Source organism: Spinacia oleracea, chromosome 5 (genome assembly GCF_020520425.1).
Source record: "Spinacia oleracea cultivar Varoflay chromosome 5, BTI_SOV_V1, whole genome shotgun sequence".
In the NCBI taxonomy this organism is placed as follows: Eukaryota; Viridiplantae; Streptophyta; class Magnoliopsida; order Caryophyllales; family Amaranthaceae; genus Spinacia; species Spinacia oleracea.
Window position 1 is genome coordinate 97,316,435 of NC_079491.1, and position 23,236 is coordinate 97,339,670.

Below are 23,236 nucleotides of genomic sequence, written 5' to 3' on the forward strand. Positions count from 1 at the left end.
CCGTTCAGTCAAATTCCGAAGAAAGACTGTTGGCGGGAGGTGGAGACATTTCTGCGACCCCCTTCAAAAAAAAGGAAATGCGGGCAGGGTAGAGCTCCGCGGAGGGTTCGAGAATAGCGTAAGGTCCTGTCCTTTAGATTCAGATAAAAAAAGAGTTCTAAACCTTTCACAAGTGCTGCGTACAAGTTCCGGCCAGAATGATTGGGAAAGATCAACCAAATTGGAATTTGAACCGCTCACAGCACAGTAGTAGTAGCGTAAAGGCCGTAAGTCGGGGAGCGGCCATAACAAAAATGACTTTCACATCTCTCTCTAGAGATCCATAGATATCTAGAGAGAGAGATCCGCCTGCGTGAGCAACCCGACGGTGCGTTACATGTGCTCTACAGGCCGCACTCCATCTTTCTTCCCAACGACTTTCTTTTTTTATTTGGAAGACGGCCCAAAAGCTTCGCTTTAGCTATAAAACAAGCAAGGGCTTTAGCGAGTTGCGCTAACGCGCTTTGGTCCGAAAGCTTCGCTTAAGCTCAAAAGCTCGAAGAGCTTTAGCGAGTCAACTACCTTACGTTCGGTTCGAAAGGCATGGTTTTGAGTATGTCTCAAAATGGGGCCCCCTCACTAGTCCGGCTAGCTAGTGAGCGGTTCTTTCGGGCGGGAAGCAGGCCGGGCCCTACGCGCGGGCATCCCCCGCAACGCAAGCAGCATTGTTCGCCACTACCCGAAAAGCAAAAGATTCGAGAGTCCAGGCTGAAAATACATGCATAGATAGTGGTCTAATGACAAGGGCCGACGACGGAAGCTCGGGACGGAGCCGTATGATGCGGAAGTATCACGTACGGTTCCCTGAGAAGGGAGTGGCTACCTACTGGAGCTTCGACCAACCACTACCGGTCAATTCCGCTTTGGGGCCACCCCTTACTCTACCATTATTATAGGGGTATGGGGTTCGAGACAAAGAAAGATCAAGGCAGCATATCAGTTTTTCCTTTATACTTTACTTGGATCTGTTTTTATGCTATTAGCTATTCTGTTGATTCTTCTCCAAACAGGAACCACCGATTTACAAATATTATTAACCACAGAATTTAGTGAGCGGCGCCAAATCTTTTTATGGATTGCTTTTTTCGCCTCTTTCGCTGTCAAAGTTCCTATGGTACCAGTTCATATTTGGTTACCCGAAGCTCATGTAGAGGCACCCACGGCAGGATCCGTTATCTTGGCAGGAATTCTTTTAAAATTGGGAACTTACGGGTTTTTAAGATTTTCAATACCCATGTTTCCTGAAGCGACACTTTGTTTCACTCCTTTCATTTATACTCTAAGCGCGATTGCTATAATATATACTTCCTTGACCACTTTAAGACAGATCGATCTTAAGAAGATCATTGCTTACTCCTCAGTAGCCCATATGAATTTTGTGACTATTGGTATGTTTAGTCTGAACATACAGGGAATTGGAGGTAGCATTCTACCGATGTTAAGTCATGGACTGGTTTCTTCAGCCCTTTTTCTATGTGTTGGTGTTCTATATGACCGACATAAGACTCGACTTGTTAGATATTACGGAGGTTTAGTGAGCACCATGCCGAATTTCTCTACCATTTTCTTCTTTTTCACTTTAGCCAATATGAGTTTACCTGGTACTAGCAGCTTTATCGGGGAATTTCTCATCTTAGTAGGAGCTTTCCAAAGAAATAGCTTAGTAGCCACATTAGCAGCGCTTGGGATGATTTTAGGCGCGGCCTATTCCCTTTGGCTATATAATCGTGTGGTTTCTGGAAATTTAAAACCCGACTTCCTCCATAAATTCTCCGATCCAAATGGCAGAGAAGTTTTCATATTTATACCCTTTCTTGTTGGAGGGGCGACCGTCCGTTAAACTACCAAAGAAAAAAAAGGGTAAACCAATGTGATCATGACATTGTAGGTGCTTGCGATGGGACGGATGCGACTTCCCTCAGTTGGTTTGGGTGGCATAGCCCGTTGCGGAAGTCCCCCCCCTTTTTTTTGATCCATTTCTTTAGTCTTTAGGGAGCCAAAGCTTGACTTTTCAAATAAGGCTCGCGCAGGGGCGCTCACGTTTTTTGGCTGAGCCGTATCTTGTTGGGTGAGACCGAGAGAAAGAAAGGACGGAGGTTACCCTGGTAATGGCATTTCTCGACCGTGTCTCCGAGGGACAGTTGAACGAGCGACTCATGAATGCTGCCAGATCGAACGAGCCAATAACTCGAACGCTTTCGGTCTGTTTTTTGAGCAAGAATCACAGCGTTACCTTACCTTCACCATGATACAGACTCCAAGTTCTTATGGCAGAGCACGAGGAGATTTTTCATCAATATGATGATGAGAATAGAAACCAGAAGCACGACCGGAGTCTTCGTGGTCCAAGATAAGAAAACCATCAATAAGAGTAACGTAAGCATGAGACTTTTTGGTAGTACCGGTGAACCAGATGGCCGCGGCGATAGAATCTGGGACGGAGGACTCGTAGTATCTCTCTAGATCTGGCAAAAGCGAAAGACCCCCTAACTTCGAATGGAGGCTGACTGCTGAGCCCACTCTGGCCTCGAAGGGCAAGCCCCCGTGGTTGCGAGCTGGAGCTGCCATTGCTTATGGCTAGAGCAATGGGAGGGGCCCCCCGCAGAGAGAACAGTAAGGATAACGAGCGCTCCGCCCGCTTGGCGGGCGGCAGGAGCTGCAGGCAAGTGCTTGGTAGGCTAACAGCCCAGTGAACCGGGAAGAGCACTCGACGAAAGGAGGACACACTAAGCAAGTACGAGAAATTGGCCCTGCTCCGCTTTCTTAAAAGCAAGGTGACCCCTGTTAAGGAGGTCAAACCAAGGACCTATGGAAGTCGGGGCTCGTCCCTGGTCAATATTGGATCAAACAATAGGAGGCCGTAGCGCTGACCTCTTTTTTTATTGATTCAATAGGGGAAAAGATCGTACAGTTCCCTACCGAGACAACAGAAACTCTCAACGGATCTTCTGCGCGCTGGGCATACTTCTTCCGTGCGTCTTTCTCGTGGCGGAAACAGAACAACAGGGAAAGACCCGGCCGACCTGCCCAGGTCGCCTTGGCGAGCTTTATTTAAGAGAGACTGGGGAGTCAAAAGACTTCCGTTTCCGTTCTTGGTTTGCTCTTCGCCTCTCGCTCTTTTTCGTAGTTGGGAAGAGGGAAGGAGTCTAAATCAATGGACATTAATGAACCATCATTGATGGACGTTGCACATGACACGATCAATTCGACTCAAGGTCCTTCGCTAATAGAAGTTGCTTACTCTCCTAGTAGCGAAGGAAAAGGGCAGGGCTCTTTTTTCGTAGTAATAGTGGGCGGGTCTCATGAGATCTATGCCGGCCGCAAAAAGAAAACGAGGGTCGAAGGACCATTCGATTGATTAAGGGGCATAGCGGCGCCCTCGACTGGCGCCATTCCCCGACCTAGCAGCAGACGGGCGGGCCGTGCCTGAATTCAGACCAGACTTTTCTTTGTTTGAGCTGTTCCCACGCACGCAGAACGGAAGATCTCAGTTGTCCTGGACTGTGGACAAGTACGTAGGGCCCCCCGTTGAACAGAATTATTACCTGCCTCTACGGAAGAAGTTTACTTTGTACCGTCCGGAGGTCATATAGATCGGAACCCGGAGCGATAAGAACGAAAGCCCTACCCACAGCTACAACTAATGGCACTTCAAAAGGCTTAGATTTTCAGGTAATTCCTATTTGCTTACTTGATAGAGTAAGGGCGCTACTGAAAGCTTTTTTTAGGTCGTGTAAGCCTCGAATTTGGTATTTCGGTAGAGCGAGCAGCCCTTAAAAAAAAAAGGATTTATAGTACCTTCCAAAAGCATAGCTTTAGCTATTACAACCGAAAGCTTCGCTTAAGCTCAACTTCGAGCTTTAGGTTGTTTACATGCTTAAGCTTCGCTTTAGCGATTACATCGGAAGGAAAGGCCTTCGCATTCCTAATCCGGTAGGGCCGGGCAGCTTTAGCTTGGCGAATCGCATCCCCGCGCAACGACATCGCTCTTGACCGTTCTCGCTCAGTCTTTGCAACGGCTGGGAAGGCAGTCGTAGAAGCGAAGCCTATCGCCCCGCCGACCATCAACCCTTCTCAAAAATTGGATGGAATGGCCCGCCCCACCCAAGAGCGCTTATGTCATATGGGAACTCATGGCTGGAAACAATCCTTATGGTTTTGATATCCGGTAGGAATAATAAGAATCAAAGTCCAGGTTGGTTGGTGAGCCTAGTGATAGGAAACTATCTAGCTTGGTTCGGAGAGCACTTGTTGGGTGAAAGATTTTTTTTTGCTAGATGTTATGGCCTAAATGCTGAACTATTGACTCTACTTGTTTGGATGGGTGTTCACCCCAAAGTGTTCCCGGACCGCATGCATACATCCGTAAGTAACTTAGTGCAACATGGAAAATTTCATTGAGAGGAATCAGCAAAGAAAAGAAAAAAGGGTAAATTAATGTGTATTTGAAAGATTGTCCTCGGGCTGAAGAGTGTCCCCATGAGTTCGTTCAGGTGTATACACAGGCCTGTGGTCTTCTTTTATATTCTGTCGGGAGTTAAGATTGCTCCACCTAAGTAGAACTAAAAGGAAGAAAAAGAGGGGGGGCCAGAAGCTTAGCTTCCGGTAGCTTGCTTACTCTCCTAGTTAGAAGAGGGCTCTTTGAAAAATTCTTTAGATCTGGATAGAGTCTCACTCAATAAAGAGAGTTGTCAATTTAGAAGATCATGATAGAGTCCCCTTTACTTGATATTCTATTAGTAGCTAGCGCGCTACAACTAGCATAGCAGCCCGCGGAAAAGGCAATAGAGCCCCTACTCTTAAGTTGGAACAAGAAGCAACGGATTGAGCGCATCTTTGCCCTTTCTATTAGTAAGGTTTTCAAACAAAAGGCGAAACTTGATTGAGTTGGTAGTCTAACAGCTACCCGCCTTCAGCTGGCTGAAACGTGCTTCACCTTAAGAGAGAGACTTTTTCTTGCTGATCGGTTCATTGGCAACGACAGATAGGCGCGATCAAAACATTGCTAATATGAGACCACCCTCTACCGGAGGGATCAGTTTGACCGGGGCTCAAATCAGACTTCGCCGAGGAATGAGAAACTTAGGACCTCCGTACGTAAACTTGCTAATCGAAAAAATGCGCATTACCCTTATTTCTCCCAACATCATTCTCAAACAAAGTAGGGATTGAGTGGGTTCTTTCTATCTCCCGGAGGAGGGAGGGGATAGTCTGTGTTTGGTTTTGGGATCAAAAGATGGTTGCTGAAACAGCTAACAGGGAATGGCCAGCCGCAGCAATGGAAGGTTGCCCAACCGCGTATATGTTCGAAAAAGTCATCTGTTTCATTCCATTACCCATTCCAAAAGCTTCGCTTTAGCTACTAAACAAGCAAAGCCTGAGGTAAGAAGTCGCTTAAGCGAAGCTTTCGGTAGTTGACTCGCTAAAGCTCTTCGAGCTTTTGAGCTTAAGCGATCGGAATGTAATCGCTTATTAGAAGCTTTTGTTAACAGTGGAAATGAGCCTATCCCTATTAGACCGCTCCTGACCCTCGGGAGGAAAGAAAGCATTTGAACAAGACCATCACTAAACCATATTGACTATCTGAAAGCCTACCTTCCAAAGCTAATCATCTCTGTCAACAATTGGTTCACATTCCTTCCCTGCTAACCGTGAACAGAATGCAGAGTTGGGTACTCAGGAGTTTCTAGTTAAAAGACTACTTTCTTAGACAGTAATATGTATATATTTCTATCTATAGGACTAACGAACTCTTTCCATCTTCAGGTTAAGAAAGAAGTTAGCGGAAGAAGTCACTTCATCGCTTTCGGACTAGGCAGGCTGTTTCTATTAGGTTTGATGGGTACTAAATAGCGAGTAAACCCATCTATCTAGAGTAGGAGTTAACCGGCCTTTTTACAGTCAAAAAGAAAGAATAAAGACTTGTATTGTAGGAAATTGAATTGCCAGTTGGTTTTTTTCCTACCAAGAAATGGGAGTTTTAGGCATATGAAGGACTCTTACTATATTTTCATTGATCGTAGCTAATTAGGCGGCTACAACCGAAGAAGCAGAAGAAGTAGCTGCTACCGCTCCGTGGGCTTCTTCTTTTTTCTGAGTCTGCTCGAAAGGTAACTCGAGAGTAGAAAGAACTCGAATAGAGTATGACAGAACCAGTAGCTTTGAGCTTTCACTTCAGCTCTTGTTCACAATCCAGCTGCTATTGAATCAGCGTAAGGAGATGCCGATGAGGGTACAATAGAAAAAAGAATGAGCTTTTGTTCAGAGCTTGAATAAGAATTTCCGTAACTCCAGGATTCCTATGGTAGGGCATCCAGGACCGGTGAGAAGTTCGGCTAAGCCGGAAAGATGGATCGAGTTTCCCCTAAAGATTTACTTTAGGACTGAAAGAAGCCGGTAGCAAAGGAAATGGCAGCAGTGCTTTCTATAACATAACCGTTTTTAGGTCTTCGTTGATCACTTCTGCTTAATTAAAGAACTTCTCTATCTCGCTTTCTAGGTTTCGAAAGAGAATAGTAAGTTCTTGTGAACGACTCCGATGCTATTTCTATTTAATAAGAGTTGGAGGATATGAAGTCGCTAAAGCGAAGCTTTTGGACAGGTATAATTGAACAAATTGGTCGGCCTTATTGTCACGACGCCTGATCATCTTACGATGAAAAGCAGGTATATTCCGGGGTAAACCACAACGAGTAAGCGAGATAGGGTGAGGTAAAGTAAAGCCTCAGACCGGTCAAAAGAGCCTCTGTAATACCTCATCAGACAGGTAGCGGAAGCAGAATATAAAGACCGGCGTTCCTCCACCCAGCCCTACGTCTAAACTCATAATGCAGGGGGTATTTTAGCTACACCCATTCCCAGATTCTATTTCATAGATAGAAAGAAAGGAGAGCTCAGATAGAGCTGCAGTTCCAGGTTCTGAGGGTCAAAAAGCCAAAACGCTTCTACTACTTCGTTGAGACTACTCTTAGTATCAAATTTCCTCAATGCTTCCGGTTCATCAACCAATTGCTGCCCATAAAAGAGACTTGTCGTAGATAAGCTCTGCTTTTTAGTCAAAGACTAAGTAAAAAATTATGAGTGAGAAGGTTCCACTCGGAAAGGCCTTCGAGTCTAAACTAATACTATCACTTAAATTACTTGATCGAATTGGCACAGCTCCTCCAGTCTCAGATCCCATTGCTTTCGATCAGTCGCTCCTTGATAGACTTGTAAAGTGCTTTATCTCGTGAAATCAATAATAGTTCTTAAAGGTAGTTTACTTGCTTACTCTCTTGAGAGTAAGGGAGTTTTTACTTACTTACTTGTTAGAGTAAAGGGAATCCGCTCATAAGTCGAAGACTAGATCCGCTTTTTTTGACTATGTATACTCCCCGGATCAGTCGGTAGATCTTAGACCTTCTCAAAAAAGGAAAGGTGTGAAAGCGGTTAAGAATTCTTTCTATTCTAATAGAGAAAATCAGTCCTTAAGCTTCGCTTAAGCGATTACATACGTTCATACCGGGTCTAGGCCTTTCTTTGTGTAGTTCCTATCAGAATCAGAGCTCCTCTTTCTTTGCTATTGCTTCTGTTGAATGGTTGGGGGGCGAGTACAGTCTCTTGATCCTCTATCCCTGCCCGAATTGGGCATTTAGCTACGAGAAGAACTCATCATCATCTCCTTTGATCCCGCTCGAGTGGGAATATAGGAAAGGTGAATACCCCGATGAGACCATTCTTGAATCTTGAACCCGACCAAAAGCTTCGCTTAAGCGACGTAGTACCTTTTCTGCGTCATCGTCTTCCGGAGCGCCGGGCTCGGCTGGCCCGCGTGGAGCCGAGGGGCCGTCGGCACCAATCCGTTGCCCGGGCCGCTCCATAAAAAAGCTAGCCCATCTATGGAAAAGCCATAAAAAAGTACTACCTAAAAAAAATGAGGAGATGTAATAGCTAAAGCTATGCTTTTGGAGATTCGCTAAAGCGAAGCTTTTGGAAGAGATTTAGGCAACTTACGAGTCTTAACTGACCTACCGGACAGGTACCACTTATCTGGCAGCTAAAAACTTGCCGGTTTCCAAGCGCAACTCGATGCTACTTTAACACAAGGGCCGGTGTCCATCATTTCAAGTGGCATCTCTGTTTGCGCACATTGGAGAAAGTGCTCCGCTAGTGAAATCGGTCCATTGACACCTACAATTGTTTCACCAAGGCCGAGCACTCTTCTCGATCCAATCCAATTTGTGGGTGCACTCTCGCCCTTAAGTGGTTGAAACCTCTATGTGGAAAAGTTTCTTATTTCGAAATGAATGGCATTCTAGAAGCTCTCACTCAAACAAGGACTTCCTATACTGTACTAACAGCAGAGTCAGTGGAAGTAAACAACCTCCTACTGACGTTCCCCTAGCGGGTGAACTACCAATAGCGATTGAAGCTCCTTATGCCTGGTTCCGCTCTCCCCTAAAAACGAAAGCAACTTAGCTACTAGTCCGAAAGCCAGAAGCCGAAGGCCAATGACACTAGCTAACCAACTGAGAGAGCTGCCCTAGATGAATTAGTTGCGGCAAGAGCGGCTAGCTAACTAGCTGATAGAGATGCCACAGCTCCTTCTTCAGGAAGAGCTGCAAAAGCGAATACCACTACGTTAGCTGCCTCCTTTGCTGATAGAGCGGCAGAAGGCGGGTACGACGTTTCTGCTTATATCCCGTTCCTCCTTGATATAGACGAATGCCCCTTCCTATAACAACCTGACGCACTGCGATGCCGGAGGGGCACCTCCGATTTCTGGTCCCCTTCGCGTAACTTTCATTCCTTAGTTTGAGCTTGCTTGCGAACTAAGAAGGAACGAAGTCGCTTAAGCGAAGCTTTCGGTTGGTTAAGCTTATTTAGTTTAGGAGTGCCGGCTCCAGGATATTGAATATCTGGGACTGAGAGTGCCAGGCTGCGACCCATCTTTGCAAAGCAAGAGCGAGGCCAAGAAGCAGCAGCACTCGTACACTAGAAGGATTTGGGTATAGAGCTCCTTTCCTTCAAAGGCCTAGCATAGGGAAAGAGATTTCGCTTTGGCTTTGGTTCGCTTCACCGTGTGACTATGGTTCCTGTGGTCTTGTTCAAATAGAATCACTTTGGGTGCTATCACATAGCCCTAAGCAGGGCAAGGAAGGTCTCTAATCGACAACAGAGAGATATGCCAATTAGCGGCACACTTACTATAAACCTCTTTTCGTTAAATCATATAGTAAGACAGAATTCTTATCTTAGTGACTCTTATCCAATCTCTTTAGGGAGAGAATGACTCATGGGTATGGGTCAGGAACAGTATGAAATTTCTTTTCACTCTTATGAGATGGGAGGAATAGCGTAGTTTGTTTCGTACCCGAGTTAAAGACTTGCCTTTCTTTCCAAAAGCTTCTAATAAGCGAGTAAACAAAAGCTTCGCTTAAGCGACTACATACCTCTTTATAAAAAATTCTCAGTCTAGTTCGCCACAAGGGATGAAAGCAAGGAAGGCAGTTCCAAGAATGAAAGGGAGTTTTCACTTTGAACATATAGGGAAAATACTGGCTTGTACTTGATTCGTTGAAACAAAGAAATCGGTCAGTCGATGGCTTTCAACTAATCTCTTTCTTTGCCTACGGGATGTGCACATGAAGAACTCTTATCTAAGTAGTATGCTTTCTAGTTCAAGTAGCAATTCCTGTCTCTGCTTCTAAAGTAGGGGGCCTTTATCTCCTCCCTCCCGGCGCCCCCATTAGTTAATATACTAAATTGGAAAAGAATTCCAGGTCATTCAGATTTCAGGTTCGGGGTATAGATGGAACCGAGAGGGAAGAAAGAGTCCGGTTTCAGAGGCTTGATCAACTGTGTAATCATGGATCATCAAGAAATCCCTAAATGCTTCTTTATACTGTCGCCACGGAAAAGGTTCAGGTAGGGAGAACTCTTATATTCTCAAGTTTTATATAGTCTTTATGAAAATCCATCTCCACCTATGTTGTGTCCTTTCTCCCAAAGCATTCCGGCATCTGTTATTCTTGGTCTCTCCCTGTGAAGCAAAGTCGGACATAGAATTGATAGGGAACCGTAGCCAAGTGGCTAAGGCATGAGTCTGCAAAACTTCTATTCGTCGGTTCGAATCCGACCGGTTCCTGCAGCGCCATTCTATTTAGCGATTACATACCGAAAGCTTCGCTTTAGCTATTACAAACCTCAGCCCTTGCTTGTTTTAAAGCTAAAGCTATGCTTTTGAATAAAGCGAAGATTTTGGAAAGAAATCTACCCCTTATTGTTAGCCTTCCTTATCCTTTTTTAGCTAAGGTTATGAAATAGCTTAGTGCACTAAGTAATTTCATTTCCTTACCCTCAGAGGTGAATCGTTTACGGGTTTAGGATAAAGCAGTCTAGATAAGAAGACCCACCCGACTGTAACCTTCGATCTCTTCCGGCATCTGATAGTTCCGGTATACATGGTTGGAACTCAACCCTACTCCCATTTAGTAGCTAGGCACTGCTATCTGTCGGAAAGTTCAGGCAAAACTACATCTTGTCCTTCCTATCAGGTAAGTAAAGAAGTCGCTCCACCGATCTATCGAACTTTCGCATGCAAGAAGGCAGCTGTCACTCAGAGGAGACGGGGAATGGAATGAACAAGTCAATTGGCAGAGAAGGTAATCTTGCTTCCGACAGCTCAAAGACAGAGGAAAGGGGATCGAATCGATCTTGGATGTGCAGATCGAAGTAAGCAAAATTGCTTTACCTTAAGCTTTGGAGACGTTCTCAGCAACTCCAAGATAGATATGTGGGCAGGTAACTTACTGAGATGACCGAGAAGATCATACTCCGGCTGTGTGGCTACCTTTTCCGCTTGATCGGCAACCCTTTCTTCTTGGGTCAGGTCGTGCATAGATCCTTCCCGTCTTGGTGACAGGATTGATTTCGTGACCAGCTTTTGGCTATTAAAGATGCAATCGTAGCTTCCTTCGGTTCTGGAGGTTGCTTTCTTCGAACTATCGTAGTAGATCTTCTGGTATGTAATCGCTTATGCGAAGCTGTTGGGAGTGCTAATTTGCTTACTCGTCCCGAGTATGGGAGTAGGGGAGTCTTAGTCAAATTACCCGGGAGACTCTTATTAGCTCCTATTGATTAGAGGTTCTATGCCGACGGTTCTATTTACAGCGTAGGATTTGACGATCGTAGTATGATTGATTCCCTCGAAAAGCCTGAGTCCCTCGCTAAAGACAAGGTAGCCCCTCGCGCTCAAGACAAGAAAGTGAGGCGCTAAAGTCGGCCAAAGATGCAGCACGGTCAAAAGTTGGCTCGGAATCGGCAACAAAGCCAGCTCCTCTTTCTGTTTCGGCATAAGCTGTTTAAGCTGGTTCGGATGAGGAAGTAAGGTCTGTTACGCAAGGAACGTAGTCGCTTAAGCGAAGCTTTTGGTTAGGTAGGTGGTTTTTTCGAAGCGTAGAAGGAGACTAAGGCATCGGTCGTGCCGGAATTGATTTCCTATTTCCAGCTGAATGAGGGCCACACAGCCGTCAACCCTTTTTAAGTGCAGTGCCTAGATACAATCTTCTGGTCTTTCGTCCGCTATTCGAATTTCTCTCTTAGAAAATGGCCCCGGCCCCAAAAGCGCCGGAAAGAGTCAAGACCGGAGACGAGAGCAGCGGCAAGAGAAAGAGCTGGAAAAGCCTGCCGGATCCGGGAAGGCGATGGACCAGGTTCGGAATCCGAGTTGGAGAGATCTGCCCCTTAGGCCTTTTCCGCTTACGGCTCGACTACGGATTGAGAAGTAGAAGTCCAACCGGAAAGAAGAGTCAGCATACGCCCCTTATTGATAGGGGCGGCCTTCTTCGATCGTTCCACTTCGGAAGTCAAGGAAGGAGCCGACTAGACTAGAAGTGTACTTACTAAGCTAAGAGAGGTCTGCCGAGCCTTGAGATTGGGTCCTTCGTTTGGAACTCCCCTTTTCCTTTCCCCTTTGACCTGTGCCAAACTCTACCTTTGCTGTTGCCAGGTGGAATAATTCATTCAACCTAGGTCGGCTCTTCTTTCATCTGGTCCTCTCCTTGCTTTCAAATAGTTATCCCATTCCTGCGGCACATGCGGTACCCGCTCTTGTTCTTGATGTGGCTCTTTCGGATAGATGCTCCTGTTCTTTCTGCGGATGCGCTTTACTTCTTTCGGAGTATCCCAAGCTGTCTTGTTCAAGCTATGGATCTTAGATAGAGAAGGAGTGTGAAAGCTAGCTCTTGAAAGCAGTGCGAGTTAGGCCCGAATCCAATCCCTGAGATTGGAATGAGATATCGAACAATTCATTCAACTGAAAATCAATATTTTGTTTGTGTTCGGGGAAGTATGAAAGTCTGGGTATCCCGCCCGTGTTAGCTCTTCTTCTTCTGCTAAGGGTCATCCGTAGCTTTGAGCGACTTTTACGAATTCTTTGGATGAAATACTCTTTTGTCAACTGCAACTGGAAACGGATTTCGCTTGGCCGCGGCTACTATAATTTGCAATTTGACAGCACGTATGTGTATGTAGTCGCTTAAGCGAAGCTTTTGGATAGATAGAGTCTGGGGCGATTCCTCGGCTCCTAGAGGCTCGAGAGACCTTTCCGACAAAACGTCGCGTCTTGCCGCTGGTTAAAGGCAGGCAGAGAGATAAAAGGACCACTTCACGCTGAGGTTCATAAAGGGAAATCCGGCCTCCTTGATCCTCGCCCCAAAGCCAACGCATGAGTTTGGTGCTCTCCATTAACCGCAAAAATATTGTGCTCAATGAGGTCCCGGTACCTTCTTCTTGGAGCTAGGCTAAAACTCGTACACATCTCCTGTCCGAACGATCATCTCCCGTCGTCCTTCCGGCTTGCTATCTCTTTATATCTCGAATCCCTCGTGATGGTAGGACTCTCTCTTCGCCTTGGCTGCTGATTAAATTGAAGACATCCTTTTAGTTTAGAGGCGCCATCTTTCTTAAGAAAAAACGTGACTTTCATAGGCCTCTAGGTGGTCTTTTACTGGTGCTCTGCCTGAAAATACGATAATTGAGTTTTTGAGACCAGTGCGATAAAAGTTTGAGACTCCGTTTTGTTAACAACAGTGTTTCTTCCTTACTTTAACAAGTAAGCAAGTAAACTACCTTCACGGGTAAGGATCGTCTGTGCTATGAGTTTCTCTTCCTCGATAGTGATCTAAGGCAAGTATAAATCCCTCTTACTCAATAGTGGCTAAGGCAAGAAAGTATGATCAATGATCTTCTGCTAATGCTAGCGTCTTTTTCATCTCTAATCTCATCTATGCTTCCGGAAAAAGTTTCACCTACCCGCTATTCTTCGGAAGGAAGGGGTATCCGTCACTCTCCTCAACGGAGGAACCCGCCTTTGCTGCCTCTAGTGCCCTCTCCCCCAAAAATCTCAATCTAGGTTCGATTCAAGTCCAGATCAGATCCTGAATCCTTTCTTGCCATCGGCCGAAGTTGTGCTGACCAGAAGAGTTAAGGTCAACCGGAGAACCCTTAGAGAGAGACTCGGGAGCTAATGAGCTGCCAACAAAAAAAAATTGGCATCCTCAGATGGTCGAGGCAAGCTTTTTTCATTACAGATCCTATTATACTTCCAGACCTAGGTTCACAAATGCTGGCTAAGCAGATCCAGGCCCTGGTCTTAGGATCCCCATCCGCTGCATTCGCGCCTGGAATAAGCTCCGGGAAAGCGCCCTTCCAACAAGCTAAGGAATGGGAGCGGGCGATAAGTAATCACCATCCTCGGCCAAACCTAGGGCATCAACCGCCATCACAGATAACAAAAAAGCAAAACCCGACAGTTTAGAGTTCGTGCTTCATTTTGAAGCAGATTCTTATCATCTCCGCTTTTGTCCGAGAAGAGCTTCATGGAAAAAAAAGGTGCCTCTTTTACAGATCTTTTACTGGAGGAGAAGAAGTCGCTAAAGCGAAGTTTTTGGATTAGACCTCCTTTTTCGTTTCTCATTACCAATCTCTCCCCCCATTTAACATTGTGTATTATTTTCGAAGGGAGGTGGTATCTTTCAACATGAAGAACCTTCATTCTGACCGATCTTTGTGATTCCAAACCAGAAAAATGAGTGTGAGAGAAATAAAGGGACACCGAATGATGCTTTGTATCTGACCTAAGATCCATTCCGAACTCAATATCTGGAATCGTATTTTGAAAAATGTACTGTTCCGTGTTCGGGAGACATGCTTTTAGCAAAGTCAAAACTAAAAAGCTGTTTCCTTTTTTTTTTCTAAGTGACATAGAACATAGAAGAATAAGAGCGGTACGGAAGAGAGGAGACAACCCGCCCTACCACCAAGACCAGTATGGATTCATTAATGAAAAGCATTGTGGGTGGAGGCCTCTCATACTAAGACGGCTATTAGAGCTGATCCGACCAGTCGAATAGATTGGCATGCCGCAAGTAAACCTCTCCTTATGCCGGTGGTTGGTCCGTAGGTGATGAAGAGAGACCATAGAGTTTGCTGCAAGGAATTTCTTTCTCGCCAAGGTAGAACAAAAGACGTGAAAAGAGCCGGTCCATACTGGCGAAATAAGGATAAGGCTGGTGGACAATAAAAGACTGATTTGTCACAAAGCGAACCAGCAAACCAGATGTATGGGCCCCATACATGGCATCCCTATGGAACTTCATTCTTGCGACATCTCTGAATGTCAACTTGTCACCACTAAGTGATATGCGGCGATGGTGGAACACAATGTTATGATTCCGGCGATAAAGAGTGCTATATGGACACCGAGAAACTTTTTCTGACCTGAGTGAATGGCGCCAGGAATGGAGATGGTGACAAGCTCAAGTCAAGCAGAACTAAGAATGGAAAATCTTCATTAAAAAGAACTGTTGTCAATTAACAAAAAAGATTGATCCAAGGATCCGAAAACAAAGCACAAGAACGACGAAGTGAAAAGGTTCCGAATGTCCATCTGAACCAGATCGAATCCGGAAGCACAGAAGATGGACTCCGTGATATCCCTCTATCCAAGACAATGACTGGAGGATCTGAAAGAACTGGGATGGATCATCCCGGATGAAGAGGACCCGTAAGAATGTACCCCTCCAAGCCTTCCAATAATGAAAAAGAGAATAATTAGGAATGTGAGATGCGCGGCTAATCCGTAGTTCCGGCGCTAGTTTTTTTCGATATCACAAACCGGGACTGGTTATTCTCGCGGAAACCCGTGTAGGCGGTGAATGAGCAGATTTCTCGGAGAACTCTGAGTCTAACGAGGTTCAGGTTCAGAGCAAACCCTTTTATCTTCCAAGATATCAATGTGGATGAACCTCAACAACCTCTATACCAGACCATTCATTCTATCTTCCTCCCAATTCGAAGTTTTTTTCCAAACAAAGAAGAATCCCCGTGGCATAAACAAGCGATAATAGAATGAAAAAAGTGACTCCGCACCACACCTACTTAATTGTGTTGCGATATCGAAGATTGGGATGGAACCCCAACGACAAAGGAAGAGCATTTTCGGGGCTTAGCTCATATATGTAAAGGCCTCTCCAAGAGATTCGTCAGATGAGGGCGGTTCCGTTGCCTCAATCGCAAGGAGTTTTTCCAGTCGTCAATCTCGGCTTGGTAGGCTCGTCGGTAGGTTTCGAGTTCAAGAGCATCAGTCAACCTCGTAGCAAGAAACTAGAAAATTTCTTTTCTTTCAAGTCAGAAGAGGCTCCTCCCACACCACAAGGATGGCTAAACTCGCCGCAGGAATGGTTGAATATCAGGGCTTGTTCTACCCCAGCTCAAAGCTTTCAAATCCTTAGAACGAGACAGTAACCGGGTGGGTTTGAATTCCTTCCTTCAAGCATGTAAACAACCTAAAGCTTATGGAGCTTTTGAGCTTAAGCGAAGCTTTCGGTAAGAGGTCAATGGTAAATGCAATCCCTCCTCCCAAAAGCTCTTAGAGCTTTAGCGAGTCAACTACCTGTGCTGTGAGAAAGCCTTACCTTAGAGATGTATCGACAGTTATCTTTCTTTTAAGATAGTGTGAAAGCTGGCTTAGGAGCGTGCCCCTATAAAAAAGCAAGTTCTTTCTAGTGCTTAGCTCTTTTATTCGTAATGTCTTCGAGCCAGTTTGAAACCATGACCTGGCAAGGAGGTATATTGAAAAGCGGCACCAGTCTTTCATTTCATTCCCGCAGGTACTTGATGAAGTAGCTAAAGCTTTTGTTTTTGGATTGAATAAGCTTCAGGCTTTAAAGCAAACTAACTTAAGAGCAAAGTTCGAAAGAAGGAGAGAGGTAATGGTATAGCACTATATGAAATATATAAATATATAGGAATTAGGAAGCAGATGGGACATAAGAGAGAGAAACTAGAGCTTATGCCAAGGATTACTTTCCAAAGACGATCAGTCTACTACTCATTTTGAAAGGATATCCCCCTAAGAGGATTGCTAGTTAGCCACCTTCCATATACAACCAGTTGAATAACCGGCTTCAGGAATTGACTCTGCTACTCTTTCATCCAAGCCCAGTTCAAGCTCTCAGATATAGGCCTCGTCTTGGTCGAATATCACCAACCAAGGTCAGAATTTCCGGTGTTAAGCATGTAGCTAGACTTTCTTTTTTCAAGAGATTCTGTAAGCTAAGAAGGTAATTGCTTTGAAATGCCCAGTTCTTAGCTCTTAGCGAGAATAGGTTCGTAGCCAAGGTAGGGCCGAATCCACTTAAGTAAAGCTTCCCAGCATTGAGTTAAGTTCCAAGCCTTCAGTCTGTCAGGTACTTATCAAGACCCACGATTAGCAGGATAAGCGCCCTTTGATGCTATACTTCCTTCACCAATGTAGTCTATTGCTCTCCTTGTCGATGACCCGCATAGCTTAGTAGCTAAACGCCAAGCTAAAGGAATAGCTTTGATTGAAAGATATCCCATTTCCCCCTTCGCATTCAATAGGTTCTTTTTTGATTTATTGAAATTGTACACCAACTAATTACGACTTCTCCCACTTTAAAGTGAACAGTCACTAACGGAGGTCAACTCGCAAGAGGTAGGATTCCGATTCCTCGATTGATTAGTTCTCCATTCCAAAGCAACAGCCGACGTTACAGTGTAGTACCCCATACGGGAGAAACCCCAAGAGGAGACTCTATTCTCGGTATTCAGCCAATCACTTAGACTGGCTTGAGCTAAGTGGTATGGTAAGGCCTTTGAGGCAGTGCCGTATGTTTCATATTCTATTGATCCAATCCAGTTTAGGCAAGTCCCCACAGTTGATTCGTGCTAACTCCTAGCAGCGGTTATGTAGGATCTCTGAGACCAAGCCATAATTCAAATGGATAATCACTTGAACTAGTATACATAGCGAAGATACGGGCAAAATGCCTCGATGCGCTGCAGTCACTACTTTGACTCCTTTTATACAATTATGAACTTTACGTAACTTTCTCAATTCCAACGCAATTTATCCTTTTGGAGTTGACGTAACAAACTACGCGAGCCTCCCAACGAAGCCAACAGAAATCCTATCCGAATAAAAAAAAGAAAAGGCAGTTTCATTATGGTAGTATACCAGCCGCCTGTTCTTGAACTTCCAGTTCCAATCGAAGCATATAGATCCGTAAATGGATTTGTATGGATAGCTACTTCAGTCGTGCTCGTTGTTTCTCGAAAGTATCTTTTTTCTGGGAACATGCTTAACCAGAAATTTGGATGTTCGCGATTCTTCATCCACCGATGCAGAAAATGCTCCAGTTTTCCATTCTCAAGCAAAAAGTTTATTGACAACAGGTCGGCACGAAGTGATTCCTCATGCTCAAAGATGAGCCGATCATTCGTTAAGGACGGTTTATAGATCATCAAATTCCCACAAATGGAATGAAAAGTGGGTCCATGTAAATGATCGAGACCCCGCAAACAACAACGTTCCTTCCCCATATGGAGTTCGGAACCCAAAGGCAATCGTTGAGTGAACTGTATCTTCTTTGTGTTAGTTGACCTAAGCCGCACCATTACTGCTGGGGTGGGGCTCGGCCTTCGAACCGTACGTGAGACGAGTTTCTGCCTCATACAGCTCAGGCCGAAGACCGGGGGAAGTTACGAAGAGATGAGGAGACCCAGCAGCTGCCGGTCGGGGCGGGGATAAGCTTGTGAAGAAGCAAGCTTCCCAAAAACCGACCCTATAGCGCTAGCGCTTCGCGTTCTTTCTATCCCATTCCGGGATAGGCAGCTAATACTAATCTAATAAGTTAAGTAGTCGTCTGATCAATCGGCTCGGACACTAGACCGCTCGTGCCCGCCCATTCTGTCTCGTCCTAAATGGAATCTTTTAGTTACGCTGCGCTCCGACCCGAGTCCCCACGTCCGCTTTTTCCGCCCGCAACCCAAGAAGTTGGCAAAGCCAACACAACATTAGGGCCGTCCCCTTCATTCTATGCTGACCCCGGCCGGGGCTGGCTTTTTGGGAAGCCCTTTCCCACTGCGCTCACGGCCCGGCTGGCCTGCCAGCGGTAGTGGGAATTATCCCGTTCCCTGGTCAAAGACTTAGTTGGATGCGGGATCTACTCCACGAGGAGCGGTACGGACGTAGATGATATCATCACGACCTCTCTTTTCGTACCGCTAGGGATGCTGAACGCCACTTCGCCAACTGGCGTTACCTGCGCGTTCGTGTCTCTCAGTGTGGTCAGCACTGGGTGTTTTCGAGCAGCGAAGCTTACACCCATTCGCATTAGTTCATCCAAAGTTCCTTACCCTTATGCACGAATTATTGAATAAGCCATCTTCCTATCAAGGTTAAGGATTCAACTGAGCACCTCAGCGGCGGGATTGAATACCCGGATCGAATCAGAGTTCACGCCGCCCGCCCTGAACAAATAGGAGGCGTGGGCCACAGGTCGCACATAAGCCGCCGGGTCGCACGACAGAAGAACACCCAACATAAAGATGCACACTCCCCCATGTGAAATATTCATCTTCATGTTCACTTTTTGGTAGTAGTCGCGACCAACAGCCATCAGCTGTCGGCTCGTTGGTAAGGCGGGAGCTTCAAGCCCGATTTCAGGTAGCACACCCCCCATGCAAGCACCACCCGACGAAGGGGGGACGGGGAAAGCTACAGGCCCAAACCCTTCGACCCTTCTTTCTAAATGGGGGCGCCCGGGGCACTTTCTCTTTTCATTTCGTCGTTGCTCATTCCCGTTAGGCCGAAGTGTTTGGCCTTTTCTTCTCCGCGCCCGCTCACGCTTCGCTGACCTATCGCGTGGTAAAGAGAAGAAAGTACGAAAGAATAGTAAACGGAGCACACCGCAAAAAGATTCTAAATAGGGTAAGTCCCCCTTTAATTCGAGAAGAAGAAAATGAAGAATGGGAACGAAACGAAATAAGGCGTTTCTAGCTCTAGTTTCGGATGAGCTTCTCCCAATTATGTCTGGTAATAAAATAGGGCAACTTGCTCTGACCAAGACTCCACTTTTGACTCCGTCCATAGAGCGTATGAATTTCCTGGAATGTAGATAAACCAAAAGAAGGAATGAAGGGATAAGAATAGGAATTAAAGTACCATTGGAAAAAGGGGCACCTGTGGGAACATCTCTACTGACGAACCATTTCAATAGTACGGGTGCTGCCGTGCCACAAGGCACGACCATGGAAGTAATGAAAAAGAAAAAGTTCTGGAGTTTTACCATCTGCTCTATCCGTTCGAGTTTCGCTTTTCTCTCTAAGATGAAAGACTAAAAAAGAAAGTGTTCGCAAGGCATACCGAAAGGATACCAATTAAGCCGACCATTAATGACTAGTTTGAACACGAGGAGGGGTCTGATCCCTTATTTGATCAGACCGCTCTTAGAAAGAGAAAACAAAAGCAAACTCTCCAAAAGCTTCGCTTTAGCGACTTCTTAATGCTTCGCACTAAGCGTGTAAACAAAAGCATAGCTTTAGCTATTACAAATCCAAAATCTTCGCTTTAGCTCAACTTCGAGCTTTAGGTTGTTTACATGCTTTATGAAAGCATGGAAATATTGAGTGTTGGAGTCACCTAATTGAATCCAGTCAACTCTGGACTTCTGTTGCCAGATCTTCTCCTCAATCAAACTCCACTTTTCCAATTGTTCCAACTACTTCTTCGTAAGTGAGGTTCGTTTTTTCGGTTTGAATAGGGGATCTTTTTTGATTGAAGTAGCCACGACTTTGGTCGTAGTCAGTTTAAACACATAAACTTAGTCCACTTGCAGCCATGTTGATAAAATTGAATGACTTTACCAGTCACTCGCCCTCGTAAGATCATCTTACCCTGTGGTCGACATTCTATTCTTCTTAGTCGTAGGTGCTCATTCTATTTTGATTTGAATGGGCCGAGTCTCCCGAGGTACATATGGCCGGCCCTTCGGGTGTCTCGATGATACAAAGAAAAAAAAGACGAATTCCAATCACATCCCCTATCACTTAAAGCCAATCCTTACCAAAGGAGGAAATGAAATCGAACAGCCTGGCTGCCTTCTTTTTTTTCCTCGACAATCAAGCTGCACTTCCTTCTAACAAGTGGCTGAGAGTTAGCAAGCAACCTTTGCCTCTTGGCAGGAGGTTCGCTGTCCCCCTCCTTTCCGGTCCGGCCGCGGTACGGCACCTGAACTCGAAGCTACGATCAGATCCGATTTGATAGGCTGCCTGCAGAAATAGCGATCGCATAACAATTCATTCTTGTGTGTAGCGCGCGGGGCCATGTCTTCCGAACGATCATAGTACGATCGCTCATCTAATATCAAATCAATCTGTAGATATCACTTCCTTTCCAAAAGCTTCGCTTTAGCGACTTCATACCCCCATAGCCAGAAAGGATAGCGTATCTACAGAAGAGAGAATACGGGCCTTACCCTTAATTTAGTTTAGACGCGGTTCGAATTTACGCTATAGGCTGTGTTAAGCATGATTCTTTGACAGAAAATCGATTTTTTTCCATGACAACAGTCGCGACTATAAAGAGTGCGGCGGTATATAAAATACTGCTGAATAGGCAAGAGGTCAGGTACTCTCATTCCCGATCGGATCGATATTGGCTAAAACTATCTATCCATAGCATTTCGGACTGATTCACTTCTTTATCGAAGCCTTATCCGATCCGGGAAGACCTACTAGCGACTAGAAGCGGGCACGGTGATAAAGCTTTGGTCCAAGACTTATTGGAAAGGTAATGGACCAAAGGAATGTAATAGCTAAAGCTATGCTTTTGGGAGGAGGATACTTTTTAGATACGAAGAATTATAGGATGATTCTTCTTATTCAAGATTTATCCATATCATATAAAGGGCTAATAGAGTTGCGCTTTCTTAGTACATTGCCTTTCATTACCAACCTGTCGTCTTACAGCACGAAGTTCTCAGATGTTCGCTACTCTTCTATTAAGAAAGGCGGAGAGATGTTAGCCTTTCGCTATTAGTAAGTACTCCCTTAGTTTTGACCTAATGAGCTTTCTTTACGTTGAGTTAACCCGGCGGGTTCGCCTAGTGGAGAACGAAGAAGAATTCTGGGCCGAGTAGACTCCATGCGCATCTAGTGCAGTGGCTTGGAAGTAAGCTACCTTGACCATCTTCCGAAGTTCTAAATAATCTACTGATCAAAGTAAGAGCGGACTGCTCTACATTCAGTCACGCCGCAGTGATCTTCTTCTAGTTGCGGGACGAAATCTGGCAGCCAATTGTTGGCTCTGAATAACCAGCCCAGCAATAAGCTCAATTCTTCCATAACATAAGGGGGCGAGGTTGCGCGCGAGCCAAGTGACGTAAGTGCACAAGAGTACTTCGCGCTACAACCATCTCTTTTTTATAGGTTCTACGGACCGATGCCTGCTGCTTCATCTGAGAGAAAAGAATCATAGATATGCCGGTCATTAGAAGGAAGAACCGCCATAAAAAGATTCCTCGTGTATCATCTGTAGCAAAACTATGAACGGGAGCTAGCAATCCGGACCGTATTGAAAAGGTTCCTAAGACACAGCATAGAAAAGTCACAATATTAAGAAGCAAAGTCCAAGAATGAAGAAGGGGTAAAATGACTGAATGAATACGAGCTGTGGCTAATACCCGAGGCATAAAAGAAGCATTTTCTACGGGATCCCGAAACCACCAGCCACCCCGACCTAATTCATGATGAGCCCACCAACTTCCTGGCAAGATGCCTACGGTTAAAAAGCACCGACATGTCAAGATCCAAATTCGAATTGGTTCCTGGTCCTGGTCAGAGACCACTGTGTTCGCGCCGGCGGTCCAACAAAGAGGCAAAGTAGTGGTCTTTGTCTTTCCATTACGAAAGAAACGCTTCGCCCGCTCCCTCCCCGTGTCCACTAGCGCTCTTGTCCAGAGCGAAGAGAAGGCGAAAAAGCGCCGCCGAAGCAGCATGAGCAGGCTTCTTTTGCTACGCAACAATAGAGCAGGATAGCATTTGGCGCCCACATCTTTGAATTTAAGGGTAAAGAGCTCGCTTGTTATACGGGATCCGACGCATCCAGCAGAGCAAAGCAGCGTTCCATTCTTTTCGGCGACATCCTTCCGCATTGGCGGCGAGTGGAGTGCCACAATCCCATTCATCATTTTTGATCTACATAAGGCAAAGCCCATAGCACTGGCGACGTCTCCGGCATAAATGCAAGGAGGATGTATAGCTGATATAGGATCTTGTGGAACAGGATTTGATTCTGCAAGCGGTTCGGTACGAACGAAGAAATTTCGAACAAAAGGATCGGAACTCGCTGATAGGAAAGGAAAGAAAAAGAAAGCAATGCCAAGAGCTCCGTCAATCCGCTGTTCATCGATAGACGAAGCTCTCTCTTTATCATCTCGTGCCAGATGCAACAAAGGATGAGTCCTTTTTCCTTCCCGCGAACCACGAGAGCGCCTAGCGCCCAGAAGAGCAAAGCTCATTTTCCTTTCAGGGTAAAGCGGCGCGTAAAAAAGAACTGGCCCGTCAAAAGTCCGGTTCCTTCGCGAACAAAGTTCTGAATCAACAAGAGTTCGTAGAACGAAGAGAGTGTACAACTGGGGTTCGTGAAGAACTCTACTTTTTTTTTCGTAACGAGGAAGAGATAGAATGGAGTTCTTCACGAAGTTTAAGACAAAGGAAAAAAGAAGACTTTCTCTATGGCCTCCTCGTTTTGAGACATTATGGCTTTGGGATCGACCCCGGTAACAAAGAAGGAATCCATAAAAACTTGGGATCCGACACCATAATAAAATACTACCTTCATGATTAGACC

General features: G+C 45.5%; 5 protein-coding genes across 5 annotated transcripts; 2 read left to right on the forward strand and 3 right to left on the reverse strand.

Moving 5' to 3' along the window:
* The first annotated feature begins 766 nt into the window (after positions 1-766).
* Positions 767-4,478, forward strand: LOC130460873 (NADH-ubiquinone oxidoreductase chain 4-like). Its single transcript, XM_056828570.1, is given in 2 exon segments — positions 767-852; positions 855-4,478. Coding segments are annotated over 2 exon segments (1,101 nt in total). The 5' UTR covers positions 767-776; the 3' UTR covers positions 1,880-4,478.
* A 9,576-nt stretch (positions 4,479-14,054) lies between these two features.
* On the reverse strand, positions 14,055-18,057 carry LOC130460769 (cytochrome c biogenesis CcmF C-terminal-like mitochondrial protein). The gene has a single exon (XM_056828310.1). The coding sequence runs from the start codon at positions 18,055-18,057 to the stop codon at positions 17,437-17,439; it is 621 nt and encodes a 206-aa protein (XP_056684288.1). The 3' UTR covers positions 14,055-17,436.
* Positions 18,058-18,791: 734 nt separating this feature from the next.
* LOC130460766 (cytochrome c biogenesis CcmF C-terminal-like mitochondrial protein) lies at positions 18,792-19,680 on the reverse strand. The gene has a single exon (XM_056828307.1). The coding sequence runs from the start codon at positions 19,674-19,676 to the stop codon at positions 18,792-18,794; it is 885 nt and encodes a 294-aa protein (XP_056684285.1). The 5' UTR covers positions 19,677-19,680.
* Positions 19,681-21,694: 2,014 nt separating this feature from the next.
* On the reverse strand, positions 21,695-22,288 carry LOC130460771 (cytochrome c biogenesis CcmF N-terminal-like mitochondrial protein 2). The gene is given in 3 exon segments (XM_056828312.1): positions 21,695-22,088; positions 22,090-22,123; positions 22,230-22,288. Coding segments are annotated over 3 exon segments (465 nt in total). The 3' UTR covers positions 21,695-21,716.
* Positions 22,289-22,626: 338 nt separating this feature from the next.
* Positions 22,627-22,970, forward strand: LOC130460770 (uncharacterized). The gene has a single exon (XM_056828311.1). It carries the CDS (start codon positions 22,627-22,629, stop codon positions 22,843-22,845), a length of 219 nt encoding a protein of 72 aa, XP_056684289.1. The 3' UTR covers positions 22,846-22,970.
* Positions 22,971-23,236: the final 266 nt, after the last annotated feature.

What these genes read in the sequence shown, in the direction of transcription:
- LOC130460770 (XM_056828311.1), top strand. Translation starts at nt 22,627, where the DNA reads ATGCAAGGAGGATGTATAGCTGATATAGGATCTTGTGGAACAGGATTT.
- LOC130460769 (XM_056828310.1), bottom strand. Translation starts at nt 18,057, where the DNA reads ATGAGGCAGAAACTCGTCTCACGTACGGTTCGAAGGCCGAGCCCCACC.
- LOC130460766 (XM_056828307.1), bottom strand. Translation starts at nt 19,676, where the DNA reads ATGGTAAAACTCCAGAACTTTTTCTTTTTCATTACTTCCATGGTCGTG.